Here is a 23,456-nt window from a genome sequence, read left to right on the forward strand (position 1 = left end):
TTTGTAGTATTTCAACAATAACTGAGCTCCGCTTGGCAGATCTTGAAAACCACTTTGGTTTTATCCAGCTCTTTGTCCTTTGTTGTTTTAAATCTGAAATGGTTCCAGACGTCAGACTTTAGTTGGGATGGCTTGCTGAGCGGGGGTTTACCTGTGTCGGTCATTTTGTGTATGCACGTTTGTGCGCTTGAACATCAACCTGACGTAAACACACTGCTGCATCATCATGCATGAGACTACTGGGGTTAACTTCATGGGGGGAAAAAAATACCTTAATGGGGAAAAAATCGTTATCATGCCCTATGAATCGATATTACAAAATTTAAATGAAATCGATCCAAAATTGTATAAATCGATTTTTTTACCCAGCCCTAATTATGACTTTACATGGTTTTCTTTCCAAACAATATAATTTGTTGTGTAATATGACACGAAAGTGAATTCCATTCCAGCATTGCTCTGTATATTACTGTATGCTGAACTTATGTGGTTTGGGTTTTGGGCAAGTAAAACAACCTCCAGCAGCGTGCCCTGTAAAATAATTGTGCGTATTTCCTGAGGAAAAGTATGACAAGTAAACAAATACCAGCAGGTGTCCTGAAATTTTATTGAGCTGTACAAAGTAAACGACCTGCTGTGAACCTGCTCTTTCACCAAAAATATTGGCGCAGGTGGAGGCTGTCGTTTGACACTCGTCCCCTAAAAGATTCTGCTTCACTGCTGAAAGCAATTCACACCAACTCACCGCCTGCGTCATTAAACACTACCTGGAAAGCTCCTTTATTACAGTTTTCCTAAACACTTAATGGATTCACACAACAAAGTAAAAGAAAAAAAGTGCTTTCCTCTGCTTTTGGCATCATTAGCTTGTTTACAGCACTGCTTGTGCTAGTTGATCACCAGGTACCTCTCTGTTTGAACCTTCCCTGGGCAGCACTTAAAACGTCTTGAACACAGAAGCAGTTTTACCTGTCTTTGGGTCGACAGAGAAGTAGGGCTGTCCCTCCAGGATGCTGTAAACTATCTTGGCACTGTTCCCATAGGTCGGGTCATCTGCGTCTGAGGCTGTCACCTGGAAAACGGATGTTCCTGTAGAGAGGAGGGAACCAATAATAACTGATCAGATGGTGATAAAGCATTGATCACAATAAACAAATAAAGAGAGGAAGTGTTTTTATTTTTTTATTTTAACCTTTATTTAACTGAGATCTCTTACTGGGAATTTCTGACAGTGACAATATCTCCTACTTGGTGAAAACAACTACCAAGTGCCAACAAACTGTCCACAAAGAAGCTGCAAAGATGTCATCACTGGCAGTTACAGCTAAATGAAATCCAATATAAACACTGTACTGTTCTGACCACTCAAAGGCCATCACAAACAGAACTCATTCATGAACCAATGCACAGCATCGGGAGCAACTTGGCTATCTTGCTCAAGGACACTTTGACATGCTGCAGAAGCGGGGATTTAATCGCCAACCTTCCAATTAGTGAACGACCTGTTCTACCTCCTGAGCCATAGAACCCCTTAGTTTGTATCTGATTTCACTTGTTGCTGCCCTAAACATAAACACCGTAAAAGTAGAAAATCAACTGCATATTATGCAAAACCAACTTTTTAATCATTTGATTATGTACATTTGGGACTCTGGAGGGCCTATCAGCAGACAAAGTGTGAAAAAATAGGACTCAGTCGTGTTTTTGTGGGCTGCTCTTAGTCAAAATACAGGAGATAAAGCAGTCTGTTCAGATTTTTCCCCGTTAATGACGTTTACTTCCTTGTTGTCTAGCTGAGCTCCACCATTGTCCCTATAAAAGAGCAAGCAAACGAGCCCAGCCTGCAGCCTGCCAGCCCAATGTCTGGGCAAAGGCTTCAGCAGGCAAACTGTTCAGTCATTGGCTGCACAGCCCAACACTAATTTATATATGTATGAACACAGTGGATTTATTTTGGTTTTTGACGGCAATATCCGGCGGGAAAAACGGAACGTGTGTGAACCACTTTGTGTCGGACTGTTTTCACAACCTCGGTCAGTACAACACTGGACTGGCTGAAAGACTGTTCCTGAAAGAGGGATTGTACCAACTGTCTGTGGAGAGACGGCAGAGGAAGTCACTGGAAGGATTTTTAACAATTGATGCTGTTTTTCATTGTTCGTGTAATGCTAGCACATAATAACAGTTGTTAGCTACAGGAGCCTCAGTGAAGATAACGTAGTTATTTTGTTTGTTAAATGTTTGTTAAATGTTTGTTAAATGTCCAAATCTGTATTTTCACTTCTTGACATAAAATGATAGCGTTAATTAAATCAACTGCAGTTTTTAAATGTGGTTCTGGTCTTAATATTAATTCTAGCAACAGTCCTTCCAAACACATTAAATCACTAGCAAGCCCAAACACATAACATAATGTTACTGTCACTGCACTAGCCTCGATTTGAATCTGAAATGAAAACCAAGCCACAATCTGTTTTCTTTAGCAGTATGGAAATATCTTGTTTCTATACAAATGTGACACTGCAAACTCCCCCCTAAATGCGCACTATGAGCTGCAGTAAAACACAGTGTGTGTTGTCAGCAGTGGTCTTGTAAAGAGCCACAGCCCATTAGCCTGACCATGTAGCAGCAGACAGGAGAAGCCAAAGCTTTCATCCATCTCATTCATCATGGCAGACCTGCAGTGCATTCATTCTTCAGTGACAGCGTAGAATGTTAAGTTCATGTTAAATTAAGGTTCCTGCAGTGTTTAAAAACATTTTTACTCACTATATTTCTTTTTGTAAGTTACCAACAATTTTGTTATTGTTGTCATTTTATTGGACCTAGTAACATGATCATGAGACAATTTTTAACTTTGAGATATCCCCTTAACTAAAACGTAGGGTTGAGTAGGGTTAATGTACATATTTATATTTTGAGTATCATCCGATTAAAGTGCCAATATCAGTTTTCTAATGAACAATAAATGTAGGAACTGATGTATGAAATAACGTTCTATAAATAGTTTTCTAAGAAATATAGAAGCGCCTTGTTAGGGATCGAGCACTGAAAGTGCAAGACCCTATTGTAATCCAAGGAATTATTATTTTTCTGCGCGTTCAATCGCATATTTGGCCCCCGCAACATGCTCAAAAACTCATGAAAGGCGGCACACATGTCAGGCCTGGCGAAAAATTCGGTATTCTATGCGTCAATTTTGGGTTGGCCACTAGGTGGCGCTATTGTCAAGAAATGTTTCTTAAGCTAATAACTCCCACATCGTTTGTCGCACATTCAAAAAACCACGCGTATATCCACGTGTTCGTTGAATGGAGCTGAATCTCCCCATATAGGCCACGCCCATTTCCGCCTAGATTTTTTTTTTCTAGAGCGCGAAATGTCCATAAACTACTTTTTTGTGTTACTCCTACGTGCTTAGTCCAATTCGCACAAAATTTTTCACGTAGCATGCAATAAGCACGTTATAAAATTAGCACTTCCTGTTGATTTTTCGTCAAAAAAGGAAGTGGACGATTTCTCCACATTGGTATGTCCGATTGACACCAAGCTTGGGTCCATAGTTCCCCATGTCTTCCTTAGACATCGTGCACAATTTCAGGCCATTTCCACAAGGTGGCGCTCTTTAAAATGAAGAAGTTTATATCTCCACAACGGCACGTGTGATTTAAATGAAACTTGGTACGATGCTTGCCCATGGCTCCCTGAGGCTCGCTAATAAATGTGTCAACAATCCGCCACCAGGTGGCGCTGTGGTGGCATGGTAAATCACTGTGCAGAGACCGTAATTGTTATGAATATGAAATTCACAGGGCACATCACAGTTGTGCCTGTAGCTCAAATACCAAAAATCCTGTTTGTCATGTTTGTAGCGCCCCCTACAGGATTTTAAAAAAGCAGCCCCGGCGCCACGTTTCACCAATATGTACGAAACTCGGTAGGCACGTTTAAAATGCCGGGACGCACAAAAAAGCGTCTTGGACCCATACCCCAAATCCCACAGGAAGTCGGCCATTTTGAGTTAAAATTTCAATTTCAGCAAACTTTTTGCATTGTATTTGAGCGAACTCCTCCTAGGGAATTCATCGGATCTGCTTCAAAATTTGTGAGTACAGTCAAAAAATGGTTCTGATTAAAAGTTGTGCTATTTGTGCATGTACGTTGAAGGGCATGTCCGTGGTGTGCTGTCAAAGTTGGCCATTTTGATTTTTTTGGTCATTTTCTGTAATTTTTCGTGTTGTATTTGAACAAACTCCTCCTAGGGAATTTATCGGATCTACTTCAAAATTAGTCAGTACAGTCAAAAAATGGTGCTGATTAAAAGTTGTGCTATTTGAGACTCTACGTTAAAGGGCGTATCCGTGGCTTTCCCTCAAAGTTGGCCAGGTTGAATCGAATGTCAAACTGTTATGCCATTTCCGGCATTTAAGGGCTTCTGTTATAACTAACTCCTCCTACAGATTTTATCAGATTGACTCCAAATTTGATCATTGCAATCTAGATATATTGGTGATCAAAAGTTGTGCTATTTGTGACTGTACGTTTAACCACATGCCAATGACGACGTGTCAAATTCCACCCATTGGCCATCAAACAGATAATACTCATATCTTCAGTATACAGTCCCACCCTGAACACGTCCTCACAACTTCAGTGTATATGATCCAATCTCAATGGAACTCTACATGACAATATTCAGACATAGTGATCGTGCCACCTACTTAGTAAGCGCGGCGTGGCGTTTTTGAGACGATTTACGTGAAATTTTCATGTTGGGGGTTGCAACGAATCTTCACGTCTGATAAGAGTCCCGCCCTGAACACATAGTGATAGCGCCACCTAGATTGACTGATCGGTCGGCTCCCGCCCCCGAGTCGGTCAAAAAAGTGCCGAACACACCAAACCGACGCCGACTGGAGCGGACGTTCTGCGTTCAGAGAGAGAGATGGGAGGTACAGGTGATGAGGAGCAGAGTGGGAGGGATGAAGAGCAAATAAAGAGATGGAACCATTGAGAGATATGAAAGAGACTCAAATGGAGGGGGAGAGCCAGACAGTGGGAGAGATAATGATCAATACAGACAGACAAAAACAGGAACTGAGAAGTAAGACGTAAACACAGACAGTGAAATGAGTGAATGTTGTTAAAGTCCAACTGCTCTTTCTGTCCTGTTGGCTGTCTGCTTTTACAAAGCCATGTAGCTTGATTGATGGTGGGAATTAATGGGAGTGGCCTACTTATCTCTATGGTAGGAGAAACACTGGGAATCATTTCCCAATCATCAGATAGCCTCTAGTAATCAGTTTTGGGTGAAGACATGTTGGACATAGAATATGTTCCCTTGTGTTTTTTTGTATGTTTTGGCATTAGCAGTTCTTTTTATGAGCGTATTTCTCTTGTGTTTGTCTTTTCAGTATTTGGGATTGGAGAACTTCTTCATTTTTGTGTTTTCAGTTCTGTATGTTTTAGTACTGTACTTCTAAAATTGTTAGATAATAAAAATGTTTTTTCACTTCACACAGCTTTTTTGTTTGTTTATTTTTGTTTGTAGCATTTTTTGATTTGGAGCACATCTTTGCGCTTTTGCTCCTGTATGTGTTTTGTCCTTAGCGGCAACTGTAGACAAGTATGAAATGCATATATATAATGACAAATCTGCAAACCAAAGACAGCTACTTTGCATGAGCAAAAGTAGTCCTTGCGTGTGCACAATCCATTCTCTGTCCCTGCATGGGCAATGTACTCTTGCATGCCATCGTTGTGTAACACTGATACTGTGTATCCTGTTGAATTAGCAACTATGGTTGTCAAAGTCTCCACCACAGTAATAGATACTGTGCCCATTTGGCTTAGAGCACTGACAGTACTCTGTCAGTATCAGTTTATAAAAGTATTATGTTTAAGCTTTTTTGAAACTTGTATGTATTTGATCTGTGCTATAGTGATTGTCTTTTAATAAAAATTAAAAGGTTTTTCAAATATGTTTTTGTGTTGATTCTGACAAAATCAGAAAAAAAGTGTTTCTACCACCTTGTTTCGTCTGATTTCCTGAAGAATCTAACTGAATCCGACCAGTGGCAGAATAACTCAGAAACAGTCAATCTTCTTGCTGATGGTCTTGTTTGTTTATGAAGGTCATAAACTGAGATAAACCAGTTTCATAACCAGTTAAAAGCTACTTACGTTAACTAAGCCATTCTATGGGCTCTATCTTGCACTCAAGCGCAATTGACTTTGTACACTGGCACTTGTATAATTCCTATTTTCAATTCAATTCAATTCAATTTTATTTGTATAGCGCCAATTCATAACAGAAGTTATCTCAGGACACTTTTCTAATAGAGCATTGCGACAAGGGCAAGGAAAAACTGCCTGTTAAAAGGCAGAAACCTAGGACAGATCCTTCGGCTCTAGGTGGGTGGTCGTCTGTCTCGACCAGTTGGGGTGAGAGAGAGAGACAGACAGACAGACAGACGCATTTTGCATTCGACGCACATTTCCCTCCACAGATGCACGTCCTTAAATGAGGGAATGAACTTACGCTCCCAGGGGCGGTTCAGCAAAAAGAGGAGGCGTGTTCTGGCGCAAAAGTTCCCTGGTGCTATTTTGCCGTTTCAAAAAACAATTCCGCAACAGACCAGGAAAAACCTAGTCTAAAGTCAGTGGCGCTTATTCAGATGCTATTTTAAGGGCGCATGCTTGGCCATAATGTAGCGTGTGCACAACGTGCTTCTCTCATCTACAAGGAAGCAGTTCCCATTTTTATAACATACATAATTACAAGGAAAAATATTACCACACGAGGGAAATCATTGTGGTGTCCATGAAGATGTGAAAAAATAGGCATAAATCTAGCGTACACAGTAACCCAAAATATTCAGGCTAATTGTAGTAATGACGGATTGTTGATGACATAAATGAGGAAATATTAAAGGACTTCAGGAGACGTGATGTTGAACTGCATGTGCCGATGCCATTTAACCCAAATACCCAGCAGCAGCATGGGAGAGGAGAGCTTATTTGACAGAAGAGCTGCATCATCTATAGTGAGCAAAGCAATCAAAAAGTAATCTCGGTCTAATGCTAGACTACATTGCAAAAATATCACCATGCATTCATAAACTCGTGATTCAGAGAGAGTGATCCCAAAACATCGGGAAGTATGTCTTTGTGACATTTCTTTATTTACATTTTGTCAAACAGAAAAATCAATAGCAAACTGTAAATGAACAAAAAAATAAATAAATACAAACGGAAAATTTAAATTTGAAAAGATTTAAACAGAAGAACTAACTATTTTTCCCTCTGATAGGCATGCAACGCGCGTTATGGCGGGATTGGACACGTGAGGGTCCGGGAGTGGCAATGCGCGATGTGGTCCTGGTGGAGTGGGTGGATGGAGATGGAGTGGGGGGAGGAGGAAGGGGCACAACAGGAGCAGGTGGTGCGTTTGGAGGCCCACGCTCCATGGCTGCAGCAATCCTCTCCAGGCTTGAGGGGATGCGCCTGAGAGGCCACAGCAACATCACCACCCGGTCAAGACGGGCATTAATACTCCCAGACAGCTCCCGCTCCAGCATGTCAAACTCGGTTTGCTGGAGCTGCAGGAACGGGTGGTCCTCCGGTCTGACGATGCTGCCACGGCATGTAGTGGGTCTGGATCCTCTGCACCTTGGTGTTTGCGCTCCTCAGCTGGCCCTTGCACACTGCTCGGCCCGTGCGTACTGCTCCCAAGGCCAGGGTCTTCTTCCTGCAAAGCTGCGTTACATTGTTTTGATTTATTGTATGGCAGTGTTACATTTATTTCATGTCAATAATGATTAAAAAGATTTTCATGAGAAATCTCTATGTATGTGAATTTGATTTGTAAGTGTACCTTGGGGTTGGACAGCTAGTGTATTGGGTTGGGTGCCAATTTCCAAGCCCCAAAATGGACACAGCGATGTCCTCTGCTGGTGTCCGGTCCTGAGTAGAGGCAGATCCACCTCCAGTTATACGGCGTGTCCGATTGTTGCCAGGAAGCTTGGACTTCCCCCGTCTTCTGACGTCGTTGTAGCGCTTGTGGCACTGGTATGATGTCCTGGGGATGCCAGCCGTAGAAACAATTGTGGCAATTTCCTCCCACGCCTGTTTAACCAAAGCTAATTTGGGTGGGTTTCTCCCATCCCCATACAATGCCACTTCTCAATCTTTTACGGCCCTGACGAGAACATCGGTCTCCTCGGCTGTGAACCGCTCCTGGCGTGCACCTGGCAAATCTGCCATCATAATAGCAATCCGCCATGGAACAAGCGTGCCTGCTTTTAAAGGGAATGTGAGATGACGCTCTGATTGGTTTATTGCACGTTACGCCCAAACCACATCTATGAGTAATGTAGCTACTTCAGACCAACCCATTCTAGATTTGCGAGATCTGCCCACAAAGCTACTTGCGTTTTGCGTTTGATACTTGCGTTTCAGATCGTTAAGATAGAGGCCTATATGTTATTAGTTAGTTAGTTAGTTAGTGTTCAGATTAAGTTGATGTCTGTTATTAAAAAAAGGTTTGCAAAGCTCCTGGCTTACCAATATCAGACATCTCAGGCACAGTTGCTGAGAATGGTCCGTCAGGGAAGGTTGGAGCGTTGTCATTGACATCCTGAACCTTGATGATGAACTCCGACTCTGCTTCCAGCGAGCGGTTCGTCCGCCAATCAATGGCCCTTGCGTGTAGGACATACTGGGACTTCCTCTCTCGGTCCAGGCTCTTGGCTGCATGGATGTCACCCGATGTCTCGTCAATGATGAAGATGGACCCGGCCCCCTCTCCAGACAGGATGTATCTCACAGAGCCGTCACCCTTGTCAGAGTTGGAGTGGAGCTGGAGATGTGAAAAGGAGAAGATTAGTCAGGGAGGGAGCGGTGAAGTGTCCCACAAGTATATAATGCAGAGTGTCAGCATGAGTGGTTGGTTAATGGTGAGGAGCAGGCAATGAGAGGCACGGCTATCCAATCAAGGAAGGAGAAGCAGGAGTACTGGAGGATTGGAGTGTGACAGGTTGTACAAAAGGTCCAGTATCTGAAACAAGTTACCGTCTCAATAAATGGAAAAAATCGAGTGTGACAGAACACGTTCTACAATGTGACGCCTATCCTGAGCGGGATGTGTCACAGAGCAGATTAAGGATGAAGCGAGAGAGGAAGATAAGTGACAGAGAAAGTGAAACTGAGACACCCTGATAAATAGTATTTTTGTATCACTGTAGGGTACGAGTCAGTCTATTGTGTGGTGGTAAACTTCTAGCTGTGTGTGCTCTGGGCTTCATTAAAACAGACGCTACTAGGTTAAAGGTGGGGTCAGTCATTCTGGACAAAGGTAGTTAATTGTTGAGTCTCATTTCCAGGTTGTTAAATACTGATACTTTGTTTTCCATTTACCATAACCCAAAGTGTCTCATATTTCAGATAAACAGTACCCTAAAATATGTTTGTGAAAAGATTTTAGGTGAGAGATAATCAGTGCAATAACAGAATCTTTCATATCTGATCAGCACTGCCTAGTTTGACAGTTTGATCTGAGTTTGGTGCATTGAGCTGGACGGACTCACTGAGAATGACCTGTCACTCACAAAGTAGCCCCGCCCTAAAGCATACCCTACTTTATGGTCTATTTTACTCTAAATGGGACCGTCATTTACTAAATGAACATCATGTGGTATGTAAGAAGACTGAAACTCGAGATTGAGACCATAAACTCATTAGGAAACTGTTTTTCTGAGCTCATAAATCAAGAGAGAAGTCGGCTCATTTCTCAGTAAGACTGCATGCTATTGGTCTTTTACTGCAGCCAATGGAGCTGCCCTCTGCTTGCCATTACATAGAATGCAGGTTTAGGATTCGTGTTGGCTTCTCTTCACAGGCCCGGGACCTCCTTTATACTGTATATATTGTCAATGGTTCAGACTACACAATATTATAGACACAGGCAATTTTTTTAATACAGATTAAACATAGGGCCACAGGAGCGAATATAAGAAATTGATTGTTTTATCCCATATAGTGTATCATAGTGGTCAAGAACAGAGCCTCACAATGTCTCTCACATAGTTTGACAACTTCAAAGATGTGTTCTGTGACCTTGACCAACAGGAGAACAGAACGCTCTTCTGCACACGGTAAACATGGCGGTAAACAAGTGAAACAAGAATTATGTTGGTGCTACTAGGTGGAACTGTGGAATGGAGGAAAGCTTTGTGGAGCTATGGCAACAATGCTCCTGCCTTTTTGGCGTTTTCTCAAGGGACTACTATGATGAACACAAATCCAGTACTGCCATTAACATCAAGCTAGCAAATCATTCATAACCTCCTCTTCAGAATGGAGAACATTTGGATAGAAAACATATAGACAATTTTATGAAATTAGTAATAAATAAATGTAACTCCTTAAATTCCTTATACTTTATAATTGGTGAGATCCAAACCAAAGCTGCCTCAATACACAATATGGGAAATTGTTCTGTCCAAAGCCCAGTGGTAGCAGTGACAAGGAATTAACATCCAGGCAGAAGCAGGAGTTTCTACAATCTTTTGTTGTCCACCGGGTGTCTCAGTCCACTCTGAATAAGAGAGTTATTTTCTTTTCAGTTACAAGTTGTAAATAATCTTGTAGGCTGCTGTCTTTTATTCCATTATCTGCCTGATATTTCAAATAATTGCAGTCGGTCACTTTGACCTCAGCGGTACAGATGTGACAAAGCAGACCAGGAGACAGAAGAGGATGTGCCTGAGTCACCCATCTCATTTTACCACCTCAGCTGGTGTTAAGCATACAAATGCGTCAAGACCATTAACTAAACTGATCTCACTGGAAACCTCATCACCCCACTGTGGTCAGGTCACAGCCAATAATACTGAAACAGCACATTACACCACTGCCAAACAAAAGTCAAGTAACGGGATTTAATGAAAGGTGCCATTTTAAAGAATGTGTGTGAAACACTGGTGGGTGGCAGTCAGAATGTTGATCAAACGTTTGGCGAACAGGTAGTAACAGAAATTAGACTACTCAAGGACCCACGATGCAACTTCAAGACAATCACACCGAAACAGTTTTCCCCACCAAACACATTGACATTTACACACAACTCATAATAATAAACCAGCTTACAATCACATGTCAGTGAGCTACCTGGGGGTTGTACAAAAGCCATATCATCCAGAGAGAGATGCTATAAATCCTGTGAATACAGTTGCTTCACCTATGTATTGTTTATTGTGCTGATGCTTCATTCAAAGTGGACAGAAACAAAATAAAACTCACCAAAACTGTCCAGCTCAGACGAGAAAAAAATGCAGTTTTAGTTATTCTCCTTAGTTGTGGGACTCACATGCACTAGTGGCAAAACCAAGCACCTTTAATGGATGTACTTTGATTGGAACTCTTGCTCAATACTGGACAACATTTTTAAATTGTTGTCCCTGTTAGTCACTTAAAAAAAAAAAGTTCAGGTTAAAAAATACCAATGTTTCCCTTAACAATACTGTAGTTTCTATGAGCCGCAATTGTGGAAAGCAAGAATTAAAAAAAAGAAAGCGGTTTTGGAGACATTCCTGACAGGCAGATGGTTGTACACCCAAAGAGACAAAACAATTGCTGAAAAAGCGCATGGCTCAATACAGGAGGACCCATTCCTTCAGTAGTCAAAACAAAACACAACCAAATACAGAAACACTGCAAGTAGCATTGGTACAAAATAATGTAATTTTTTTTTTTTTGTGGGACAACAACCGTGTCCCAGTTGTGTCCAGGGACGTTCATCATTTTCCCCTTGAAAATGTTGTCTGTGCTGCTTGCAATGTTTCTCCATTTTCTTGTGTTTTAAACGCTTTGTGTCGGCTTGGTGTAGATGTTTTTTAATGTACTTGTGTTTTGTCGATTTACATTGATTTTTCTAAACTGCAGGGCACTGGGCTTTCGGCGCCACTGAACTAACAAGTATTTTCTAAACTCATGCCCCATTGGCTGGATGTCATACTTTGGCGGTACTTTCCAAAGTGACGGGGTCACACACTACAAGATCTTTCGTCTGTCTTGTCTCCAAACTATGTTTCATCTGGAGTCAATAATAACACCATTCATAACAGTTTATCAATACACACATTATTAAAGCATTAATCAAATTAACAGCAGTCAACGTCAAACAACATTTAGCAGTTAGTTAGTGTTTCTGTAGTGGTGACAAAACGTTAAAATACTATACATATTAGCAGTTTGAGTTCAATTAAAAGCTCCCTGCACCAAACTCACATTTGAACAATTCCTAAGTGATCGTAAAAACACGCCACTCAAACTGGAGATCATTAGTTGTCGACTCATCAATTCAGCATCAATATAATCCATAAAGATAGTGTATTCTGTACAAACTTTACATTTTTTCACCTCAGCCTCTGTTGTAGCTGTGCTCTTTCAGTGGGGAATGAGAGGCTGTTTCAAGATTTCTTACTAAAATAAGTGCTGGTTGGTAGATCAGATAAAGGCTGAATTTATAACACTCATAACACTGTTAATTCGATATTTGAGGAGTTTTTTCGACCTTACCCTAATCCTTACCCTTACCAAAATAACTACCTGGTTCTCTGCTTCCTGTCTGGTGCTGAAAAGAGAGGCTACCTGTGTCTGCGCCCATTGGCTGTAGCCCGTGGCGTGGCTCCTTCACACGACCAGAAGTTTAGCCTGCTAGACATTTTTGGGTGTCTAATCATCTTTGAACAGTTCATGAAGAGCAATCATCCTAACGGGGGGTGAGCACCGATTTGCCTCTGATCTATCGTTGAGTTGAAAATCACGGCTAAAATCATGTAGTCTGAGATTGGCATACATTGATATTGCGTTGTGTTTTTCTGCAGTGTCTAACCGTTTAAAAAACAATTGATAAAGCATTTGTGGCATTGTGGTTTGTCCTTTCGCACTTAGATTCTTTTATCTTCTGAAGGGTTTGATCATGTCACACATCTCTCAAACTGTTACACTCCCAGCTCACCCCAAAATTACTCAGCGTTTCAAGAAAGAAAACACCTTCAGCAGTGCATGTCCCCAGAGACACAAACTCCTCTGTTTTCACACATGGCTTTGTTTTGCAAAGGTAGAGAATATTATTCAGGCCACGAGGAACACGATGGATAAGCTAAGAACCTGCATGCCTCCTCACACCCTGCTTTCCAAAATACTGTTGGAAAGAACAAAGAGTCACAGGAGGCAAATCTTGACACAGTAGGCGCCACAAAATGAAACAGAAACAGACAACGCAATGAGCTGCAGAGAGAGAAAGAACACGAAGAGAGCTGCAGTGTGAAGACAAAGAAAAGCCATCTCCCTGGCACAAAATAAAACATTTAATACAAGAAGAGGAGACAGGATGAGACAAAGAAAAGAGGGGAGGAGGATAAAAATACAGCGGCATGGAAACAACAGTGTTCCTAAGCAGCAGCTGGCTAGGAAGGAGCAGCGACTGACATTTTGAGGCTAAAGTATTTCCCCCTGTGCATGTCTCTCCAGCTAGAAGAACAAAGGCTTGTGAGGGTGTGAAATATGAATCAAAAAGCATGTGGGTGGGAAGGAAGCAACACTTATTAATTTAAACAGGTTAATTCCCTTCTGGTGGGATTTACAGGACATGCTACACTAAGCTCCGTCACTAACCGTGAGAGCAGAGACATGATAAGGTGGTTTCACTCTGATTTGATATACTTTATCCAGTTTATGTAACATCAGTGCATCACCCTGTCCACAAAATAAAAGTGTAAAGAGGCTTTTCTGTGTGGGTTTTCTCCTCTCTTTGCCCTTGAGCAGCACGGCCCTCAGAACTGGACTTGGTCCCCAGGCATTGTCCTGTGGCGGCACACTGATACTTGGTTGTGGTGAAATGTAGAGGAGGAATGTAGAACATGGAAAGAGAGATCAGAACTGTGGGGGGTTGTGTTTAGCTGTTTTAACCGAATTGTTTGAATCAAACTGTTTAAATATTAATATCTTTGTCTTGATCATTGAACTCAGTTGTGCAAAGGTAAACACACAAGCTGTACATTTTTGTTTCTGAGGAACTTCCCTAAGCTATGACATATAGTATTTGTTAAGGCCAGGACACACCAACCCGACGGCCGACCGTTGGCAGAAAAGCAGTCGGACTGATCAGTCGGCTCCTGTCTCCCCGAGTCGGTCTCCGACTTCTTGTGCCTCCGAACACACCAAACCGACGCCAACTGGAGCGTACGTTCTGCGCGTGCGCAAGGCGTATTAGGTCCCCATAACAGCAGGCGGCGCTAATCAGTGTTGTCGCCCAAAAAAAATGAAACCGGAAATGACGGATCACTCGAGACCTAGTAAACACAGAGCACGCTGTCGCCAGTCACTGTTTTCATCAGAGAGTGTTGATAGTAGTCAAGAAGGATCGTTATTGTCATTACTCGCTGAACGGAAAATACGATGGCTAATAATAAAAAGATACTGGCGTTGGCGTAGTATGTTTACCATCGTCACTTCTGGTTTTCTTGTGCACTCACTGAGACAATCTGTGAAAAAAAAAAAATCTGGTTCTTCTGGCTGCTCCTTGTGCTCCTAATGACATTTACAAGAATCCACCGGGCCTGAACAAAAAAACAAAACAATCAGAGCCAAGAAAGATAAAAGACGCTTTGGGTTGGAAGCTCGAAAACAGTCACTTTTTTTGGGTGGCTTTGGTTCAGAAGGTAGAGCAGGTCGTCCACTTACCAGAAGGTTGGCGATTTGATCAAGCTCCTCCAGCTGCATGTCAAAGTGTCCTTGAGAAAGATACTGAACCCCAAATTGTTAGTTTCTGTTTGTGATGGCCTTTACCATCACTGTATGAATGGGGGAATGTGGCATGTAGTGTAAATGCTTTGAGTGGTTCAGAAGACTAGAAAGGTGCTGTATACTATATATACTGTCCATAATCCAGCATGCCCCTGCAGCTTTTGCAGGGTGTTTTTGTCTGTTTCGTATTTCACATAATGTTCTAAAGAAATTTCTGGATTTCAGAGAAGTCAGGCACATTAAATCAGTGTTAATGGTGAACAATAGTCAATTATTTGTCTTATTAATTTATTATTTTGACCAGAGGTGCCACTTAGAATAATTTTCTCAAATCCAACTTGCCCATATTGACATACAGAGAATACTGAATGTGAAAAAACCTGTGAGTCATAAGCATAAGAATTTAGGTCACAGTGACTTCTTGAAAAGCAAAGTAGCCTGTCCCACTGCAGCCTCAGTCTGGCCCTATCTGCTGTCTCCACATTGCTCCAGTAAAGCCAGACCTTTTCCAGACAGACAGAAGGTTCTTGGGGTGAGCATGATAGTCCAAACAGCACATTTTGGCCACCTCTGCAGGCTGGTTAGGACAGGAAAAGGAGCTACACCAGATACCTGAAGAAATGTCTTTATTACAACTTGTCATATTAACACAGTCTTGGCTGGGATTTCTAAATCATGATAGCGTATTGTACTAACTGAAGTAATTGCTGATTTCTGGGAATACGACGTCATCACCAGGTTTAGGGGTAATGGATTGCATAAAGGAGTTACATAATGTGGAATTTAAAAAAAGTAACTGTAATCCTTTGCAGTTACAGAAAAAAATACATAATCAGATTAGTTACATTCAGTAAAAATGGGGATTATTAGCAGGAATTTCAATTTTAACCTTTTGAACGGCAAAAGAAATGGTCCGCCAGTGCCGACATTGTTATTTTTGCTTATTGTTTATATAATTTTTTGCAGTGTCTTGAAATGATTTATATCCCTGAAGTCTGTGATAAATTAAATGGTTATATCAGTTAATAAACCATAATGTTCTGAGAAAAAAAAGTACTGAAATCGAGTCATCAATTTAAAAATCAAAAACTTTGACCTGTTTTTTCATCAAATTTTATTAAATAAAAAAGATAGTAATTCAAAAGACTTCTAAATGTAGAAACATGAACAAAATAATAAAGTTATTTGAACTATGTATGTTTTTTTAGATTTTGAGATTCATAGATCATTTTAGTTTTTTTTTTTTTGCTGCTCCTCTCCCGCGCCAACTCTTCTTCTGGCGCCGTTGCGAGCAGGAAGCTTATCCAGTAGCTCCGTACGTGGCGTGTTTATTTTTAGTATTTTAAGTGAGTTTTTGTCATGTCATGTCACGGTGAAGGAGATCGACGTCATACACTCCACCATCGCGAAACTGCATACTCAACATCCAGACGCATTCATCGCCATCTCTGGAGATTTTAACCACGTCACACTGGACTCCACTCTGCCAGACTTTCACCAGTTTGAAAGCTGCCCCACCAGGAAGAACAGGACATTAGACCTCCTGTATGCTAATGTGAGGGAAGCTTATATTGCCACTTCTCTGCCCCCACTGGGAAAGTCTGATCATAACTTGGTCATGCTCACGGCACAGTACAATCCACAGATCCAGAGACAGTCCACGACGAAAACACTCCTTCAGGAAATTGTCTCCTGAGGCAGCGGAGGCTCTGAGGGACTGCTTTGAATGTACTGACTGGAGCGTCCTGCAGGAAGCACATGGTGAGGACATCGAGGGGGTCACACACTGCACTAGTGACTACCTGAACTTCTGCATGGACGTTGTGGTCCCCACTAGAACTGTACGCTGCTTCCCCAACAACAAGCCCTGGATCACCAGTAATGTCAAGGACATCCTGAACAGGAAGAAGAGGGCATTCAAGGATGGTGACAGAGACGAGCTGAAGCGCGTACAGGGGGAACTCAAGGTCCACCTGAGAGAGGCAAAGGAGGACTACAGAATGAAGGTAGAACAGAAGCTGCAGCACAACAACATGAGGGAGGTCTGGGATGGCATGAAAACCATCACAGGCTGCAAGAAGAAGGGCAACATCACAGGAGAGGGGGATGCTGGGAGAGCAAACCAGCTAAACCTGTTTTTTAACAGGTTTGATATTCCAGCTCCCACAACCAGCGACGGCCAACTTCACACCCCCACCATGTCCATCACCACCCCCACCGTCCACACCCACGGACAGTTAAACCCCCTTCCCCACCACCATCACCAAGTATCAGGTGAGCAGAGAGCTGAGGAGGCTTCGTCCAAGGAAAGCAGCGGGCCCGGACAGAGTGTGTCCAAGGATGCTTAAAGCCTCGCCAGACTGAATTAAACTGATTTAAACAGGATAATCCAAAAACGGCCCCCATGGGAGCTCTGCTTTTAGAGAGTTAAAATGTGTTTTAAAATAAAGAACGAACACTGCTCACATTGAGCAACTTTATCACATAGAGTGCTGCATGGATGATATGTTTTTGTAGTCAAACCCAGAAGTTAGCATCTCCCTGGGCTATGTGACATTGGGCCAATGGGATTTTTGATGATAAATTATGCAGAAAATAATCTGTCTGGTTAACAAAGGTGTATGATACTTACACAATATAATCAGCAAGATCATCTTCACAAATGAACACCACTTTTGTGATTATTGAAGTATAAATGCAATCTCCAGAAGTAAAATGCTAAAGTTAGGCTATAAACAAACTACACCATATGAGTTCACCACCACTCAACTTAAGATAAGGGCGGCTGTGGCTCAGAGGCAGAGCGGGTCATTCCTTAATTGGAAGGTTGTGGGTTCAATCCCCGACAAAAATCCACCGGGCCTGAACATAAACAACCAATCAGAGCTAAGGAAGATAGAAAGACACTTTGTGTTGGAAGCTTGAAGATAGTTCATCATTCCCAGGGTCCCAAAGCATCTGTATTTGACGTCCTGGGAATGAGAATCAACAATTAACAATCTTTCTTGTTTGTTGTTTTCATTCAGGCCCGGTGGATTCTTGCAAATGCCATTAGGAGCACTAAAACAAGCCAGAGAAACCATATTTTTTTCACAGATTATCTGTCTCAACTATTACTGTCAGGGTATAGTGTTTCAGCAAATATGACAAAAAAATATTTTTATAAAAATTTGCTACTGCAGCTTTAAGCTTGTGTTAACCACATACATATTTTAGACACCTATCCAAAAAACTCAATGACTGCGAATAGAGAAGTGCTAAAATGCTAGCTCAGTTGCAGATTATAGGTCTCATTCTTACAGCGCTCTATTTCTGGGGCTAAAAGTATGCTATTATTACACCTGGTGGAGCTATAGCCCCAGCTAGCCTCATCCTTGAATCACCTATGTTTATAAATTTCAATTTATTGGCACACAGTGAATATGAATACGTCTGCTTCCTTTCCTGCACAATCTGCAAACAGATGTTAATGCCACCAATGACAAGATACAGAACATAAGTTAAAATGCCAGTGTACTGTCAGAAAATATTCAGAAGGTCTTATCAGCAACTCCTGTCTATACATCATAACAAATCAGAAACACATTGCTGCTGTATTTCTGAGAAAGACAGAGATATAGACAGAGGGAGAGAGAGAGAGACAGAGAAGTCCCAGATGTGAATATTTATTTCTGTGAGCTAAATGAATAAATACATCAAAGAGATATCAGCCTTTACCAGCTTGTCAGACGGAGAGTGTCAGACTGCTGGAGCCATGTTTGGCTACGGCGCTCACCAAGAAACCTGAGTGCAAACACACAGAATCAAGCCTGAGAACACACGGGGCATGTACACACACACACAGACTCGTCTGGAAAGACATCAAACACACACAAACAGACAGGCACGCACACACACTCACTGAGGCCCTCCTTAATTCTTGGCAGCAAGTGTATTCCCTGAACAGGGTGCGATTAGTTAACTGATCTCTCACAACACACACACACACACACACACACACAAAGAATGAAACAGCGAGTTTGTAGACAGGGTTTAGGGCCAGAGAGAGTCCTTCACGTTGGTTGCAGCTCTTATTTAGATATTTTGGACTGCATTATGGCATAAAGCCAGTGCTGAATTGGCAATGCACATAAACACCCACACACAGTGTGGAGAGCATATCTCTGTGTGGGTATGTTTGGTTATATGTTGTAGATATAACCAATCACTTAACATGACAACTGGACATAGTTTTGACCCAAAACTCAACTTTTTCTGAATTGGGGACATGGCTTTTGTCTCCAATTGGACAAGCTGTTCCAATGAACTAGTCTTAAATGTTAGGTCCTCAAAGCTCAGGTGCTATTTTATTTGGTAGATGCTTACCCTATCCCTAGCCACAATCACTAACCCAAAAATCAACTTTTTGTAAATTGGGCACATGGGTTATGTGCCCAATTGAACAAACTCTCCCCAATTAATTGGTCTTAAGTCTGAGGTCCTCGAAGCCCAGGTAGCATGTCATATACCTTCTCACACATACAGTAAGCCCATGCATATGATGTTACATATATCACCAACCTAAAGTCAGTTATACAGGCAATTACTTAGACATACACACACACACCTACACACCCACACGTTTACGAACTTTGTGTTACTTTCTGGGACATTACATACACTTACATTCATATCCTGGAGACTTACCCTAACCACTGACCCAAAAGTCATCTTTTTCCAAATTGGGGACTTAAATTTGTGTTTGTTGAGTGACAGATTGGGCTTGACAGTCCTTAAGGAGATGCAGTGAGCTTTACCATTTGTCTGTTTATGTATTCTTTTAGTGTGCCCAATATGTCACCAGCACTGTGCTTGGCTACCTCCTAATATTTCACACACACACACACACACACACATACACACACACACACACACACACCTTTCATCTGCTTTTCATTAATTCCTTTGCACGCAATTAAAACAATTTGCCTGCTTTAAAATCATTTCTATCCCAGTATTTTCAGCCAACCAAACCAGATGATGGTTCTTGTGCAGTGCTTGTAGTGGTGTAGATGTTACTTCAAAGTTAGTTTACATTGTTTGCTTCTGCTTGTTGAGCACTGTGAAATGCATCAGTGAATGAAACTTTTTCTGCATGTTGACCTTTTGTCCAGCAGTCCATTAAAGCTGCAGTAGTACCTTTACCATACACAATGCAAACTCCTCCTCCCACCAATCCCACCACAGAGCAGAAAGGAGTCGGTTGCCTCTACAAAACCACATGCCACTTTCCATGGCGTGAGCCTCGATCCCAGTCGCCTCATCTTCTCAAAGACCCCCCCCACAACCCCTCCCCCCCCAGGGCCACCCCCCCCAGCCTCAGGGGGCGGGGGGGGGGGGGGATAAAAAAAAAGGGGGGGGGGGGGGAGGAAAAAAAAAAAAAAAAAAAAAAACTCCTTGTTTCTCGGTTGAACTAATATTAGTTTGAAGAGCCATGACATAAACTCACAGCCACACTGCTACTGGGATATCCACAGTACTTGTTCATAAGTAACATATCAACCTCATCAAGCCTGGTTGTATGGCTACCATTTTATCATACATGAACAAAACAGAGGCCACACGTTTTTCAAATGTCATGTGCTACTGTCAGGATATAGTAAAGGTTTTTACAAATATGAATTATCTACTGCAGCTTTAAGCAATTTTTTTTTTCAACATGAAGGCAGTCTGCAGTAGGAGGATTCTTGTCCCATTATAAGCAACTTTGAACTTACATATTAGCTACAGCTGCTATCCTGTTGTAAAAGGTGTCTGAACTCACAACTTAATGTACACATAAATCAACATGATCTACAGCCTCCTCATAAACCTGATTCTGATTCTGACGTGGGACTGCAGTTTATCTGCCCGTAACCTGCTAACTTACTGTCATATGTATTGTTTAAATTGTACAACTTTTAAAATAAAACCAAAAAATCTAAAAACTGTACAAAACCAAAGAAATGGCAAGCACTTTACGTCATGAAAGCCCTGGCTTTTTTTCATCTTCCAATCAAAGATGCATGGCTGTTTTGTAAATGTCCACATCTGATAAATTTGGCTTTCACCAATCAATCTTTTATAGCAGGCAAGCATTTTTTTTACTGCAGTCTATCATGTTCTCACTGTCAGCTAGACAGCTGGCAGGGATGAAGGAGGTAAGGGATAAAAGACAAGGATTAAGGAAAAGATGGATACATAAACATACTAATGTGCACAGATATAGGGATTCATTCAAACAAACTAATACAAGTCAGTCTACAGGGAGGGGTTTCCTGTGTTCCACTATGCTGTTGGGTAAAGTGAGGACAGCAGTTACAGCGGGGCAAGAGAAAAGCTCCAAAATCAAAGCCGCAGAAGGCATGATTTTATTGAACAGGACTACATGTAGGCATTCTTGCCTTCAGGCAAGCACAGTTCAAAATGTTAAACATGCAGTATGTTAAACCCTAGGGCGATGTGTGGTGGCTGTGTGCCAATCCAGGCGCAGCTGTCCAACAAATCTTTGTTTTTTCCTTTATCTTTTATTTTAATCCACTGCCACACTTGGATATAAAACAAATGTGTAATTTCCACTATCATCCTTCCTAACTATATGACAGAATATCTGTATGTCCATAACTGCGCTTTCTTTGTTGACCATATTTGTCCAAATGTGTCCACAGTTAATTTTTAAACTAGTAATGCAGTTTTTTTTCTAATCCATAATCATATATTATACTTTCATTCAGCCCAACTATCTCCTATTACACCTTACACCTTCTCACCACAAAGCTACTTAACCATTTTAGAGTGTGATGATTTAAACCGTAATGTTTTAATTACAATAATTAACTTAATCAAGAGATTTAGAAAGTTTTTTTTAAAGTGCAAATGTAGTGTAATTGACAGTTATGTGTATTTTGTCAAAAAATGGCAAAAGGGCAGTCCATGTACGTAGAATGCCTCTTTTGAAATCTGTATGCAAAGATGTCTTTCTCATTTAGATGCAAAATAATTCTTGTGTAAATGACCAAACCTTATGAAAAGCAAGTTGGATTAAAGCTGCAAGCAGCGATGAATGGGCCCTCGCACTCCACGCGCCATCACTATATCTGAATAGACATAGAATATATATATATAAAATATAGACGTGTTCAGGGCAGGACTCTTATTAAACAAGTTTCATTGAGATTGGACATTGTACACTGAATTTATGAGGACGTGTTCAGGGTGGGACTGTTACAGAATATGCGAAGTTTCATTGAGATTGGACCATGTACACTGAAGTTATGAGCCAATCGGCGGAATTTGACACGTCGTCACAGGCACGTGGTTCGGGAGGAATTTTATAGATTTGCTTTTTTGTTCAAATACAAGGCGAAAAGTTTGCCAAAAGTGAAAATCAAAATCAAAATGGCCGACTTCCTGTGGGATTTGGGGTATGGGTCTAAGAGGCTTTTCTTTACGTCTCGGCACGTAACACGTGCCTACCGAGTTTTATACATATCGGTGAAACGTGGAGCCGGGGCTGCTTTGTTACAAACACGTTTTTTGGTATGTAACCTACAGGCATCAGTCTACACGTGACCTGTGAATTTCATATTCATAACTATTACTGTCTCCGCACAGTAATTTACCCTGCCACCAGAGCGCCACCTAGTGGAGGATTGTTGACACATTTTTTAGCGAGCGTCAGGGAGCCATAGGCAATCATCGTACCAAGTTTCATTTTAATCATACATGCTGATGCGGAGATATAAACGTGTTCATTTTAAAGAGGGTCACCTTGTGGCGATGGCCTGAAATTGTGCACGATGCCTAAGGAAGACATGGGGAGGGGAGACTAGCTTGGTGTCAATCGGACATACTAATGTGGAGAAATGCCCCACTTCCTGTTTTGATGAAAAATCTACAGTTAGTGCAAATTTTATAGCTTATTTTTTTAAATATCAAAATTCTTCAAATTACTTTTTTTGCCAGGACGGTCCCCAGAGGCTACGTGAAAAATGTTGTGTGATTCGGACATTCATTGTTCATCTCATATTCATCTCTCATATATATATAACATTTTAAAAAAATTTCATCGTTAACAGGAGAGGAGTTGAGAGTTTTGGGTTTGTGGAGAGTATAATTCATGCATCTTTAACATCACTGGGACATCACTAGCGGTCAAATGATTTTCTGCTAAAAAATATTCTAAAATGTCAGTCAGCTACGCAACCAGATGTAAGCACCAACAGCAAAAAGCAGCAGCAGAAAAACACCCACAAACACACAGAAAACACCGACAGACACAGAACAACACAGACACTGAAAAAACATTAACAGACACACAGAAAAATACCACAGAGACACATAAATGAGTGGCATTGCAAATCCACACTGACACTCATAACATGAGTCAGAGTACTGCAGAGAGAGGAAGAGAGAGAGAGATATGTGATGCATTCAGAGCTGGATGTAGGTCTTTTGATTCTTTGACAGCCTAATAGCCAAGGATAGCTTCTGGCACACACACACACATACACACACACCATTGATAAACCAGTGAAAGGGAGGGCAGGACAGCGAGAAGACTGTCCTGTTTGCTTGACATAAAGATTGAGCTATGCAAATAAAATAAAGTGAATGATTGAAGCCAT

At 41.5% G+C, this 23,456-nt stretch overlaps 1 protein-coding gene and 1 long non-coding RNA gene across 3 annotated transcripts in view; one reads left to right on the plus strand and one right to left on the minus strand.

Moving 5' to 3' along the window:
- Positions 1 to 23,456, minus strand: part of LOC127369678 (cadherin-18-like) — a 183,710-nt gene that overhangs the window by 114,037 nt on the left and 46,217 nt on the right. For both annotated transcript variants that reach the window (XM_051411257.1, XM_051411248.1), the window contains exons 3-4: positions 8,566 to 8,860; positions 970 to 1,089 (exon numbers count right to left, since the gene is read on the minus strand). In XM_051411257.1, coding sequence (XP_051267217.1) covers positions 970 to 1,089; positions 8,566 to 8,860 — 415 coding nt within the window. The remainder of the gene's footprint in view (positions 1 to 969; positions 1,090 to 8,565; positions 8,861 to 23,456) is intronic.
- Positions 1 to 23,456, plus strand: part of LOC127370261 (uncharacterized) — a 273,222-nt gene that overhangs the window by 32,332 nt on the left and 217,434 nt on the right. The gene's annotated exons all lie outside the window — the stretch shown is intronic.

Source organism: Dicentrarchus labrax, unplaced genomic scaffold (assembly GCF_905237075.1).
Source record: "Dicentrarchus labrax unplaced genomic scaffold, dlabrax2021, whole genome shotgun sequence".
Lineage (NCBI taxonomy): Eukaryota > Metazoa > Chordata > Actinopteri > Moronidae > Dicentrarchus > Dicentrarchus labrax.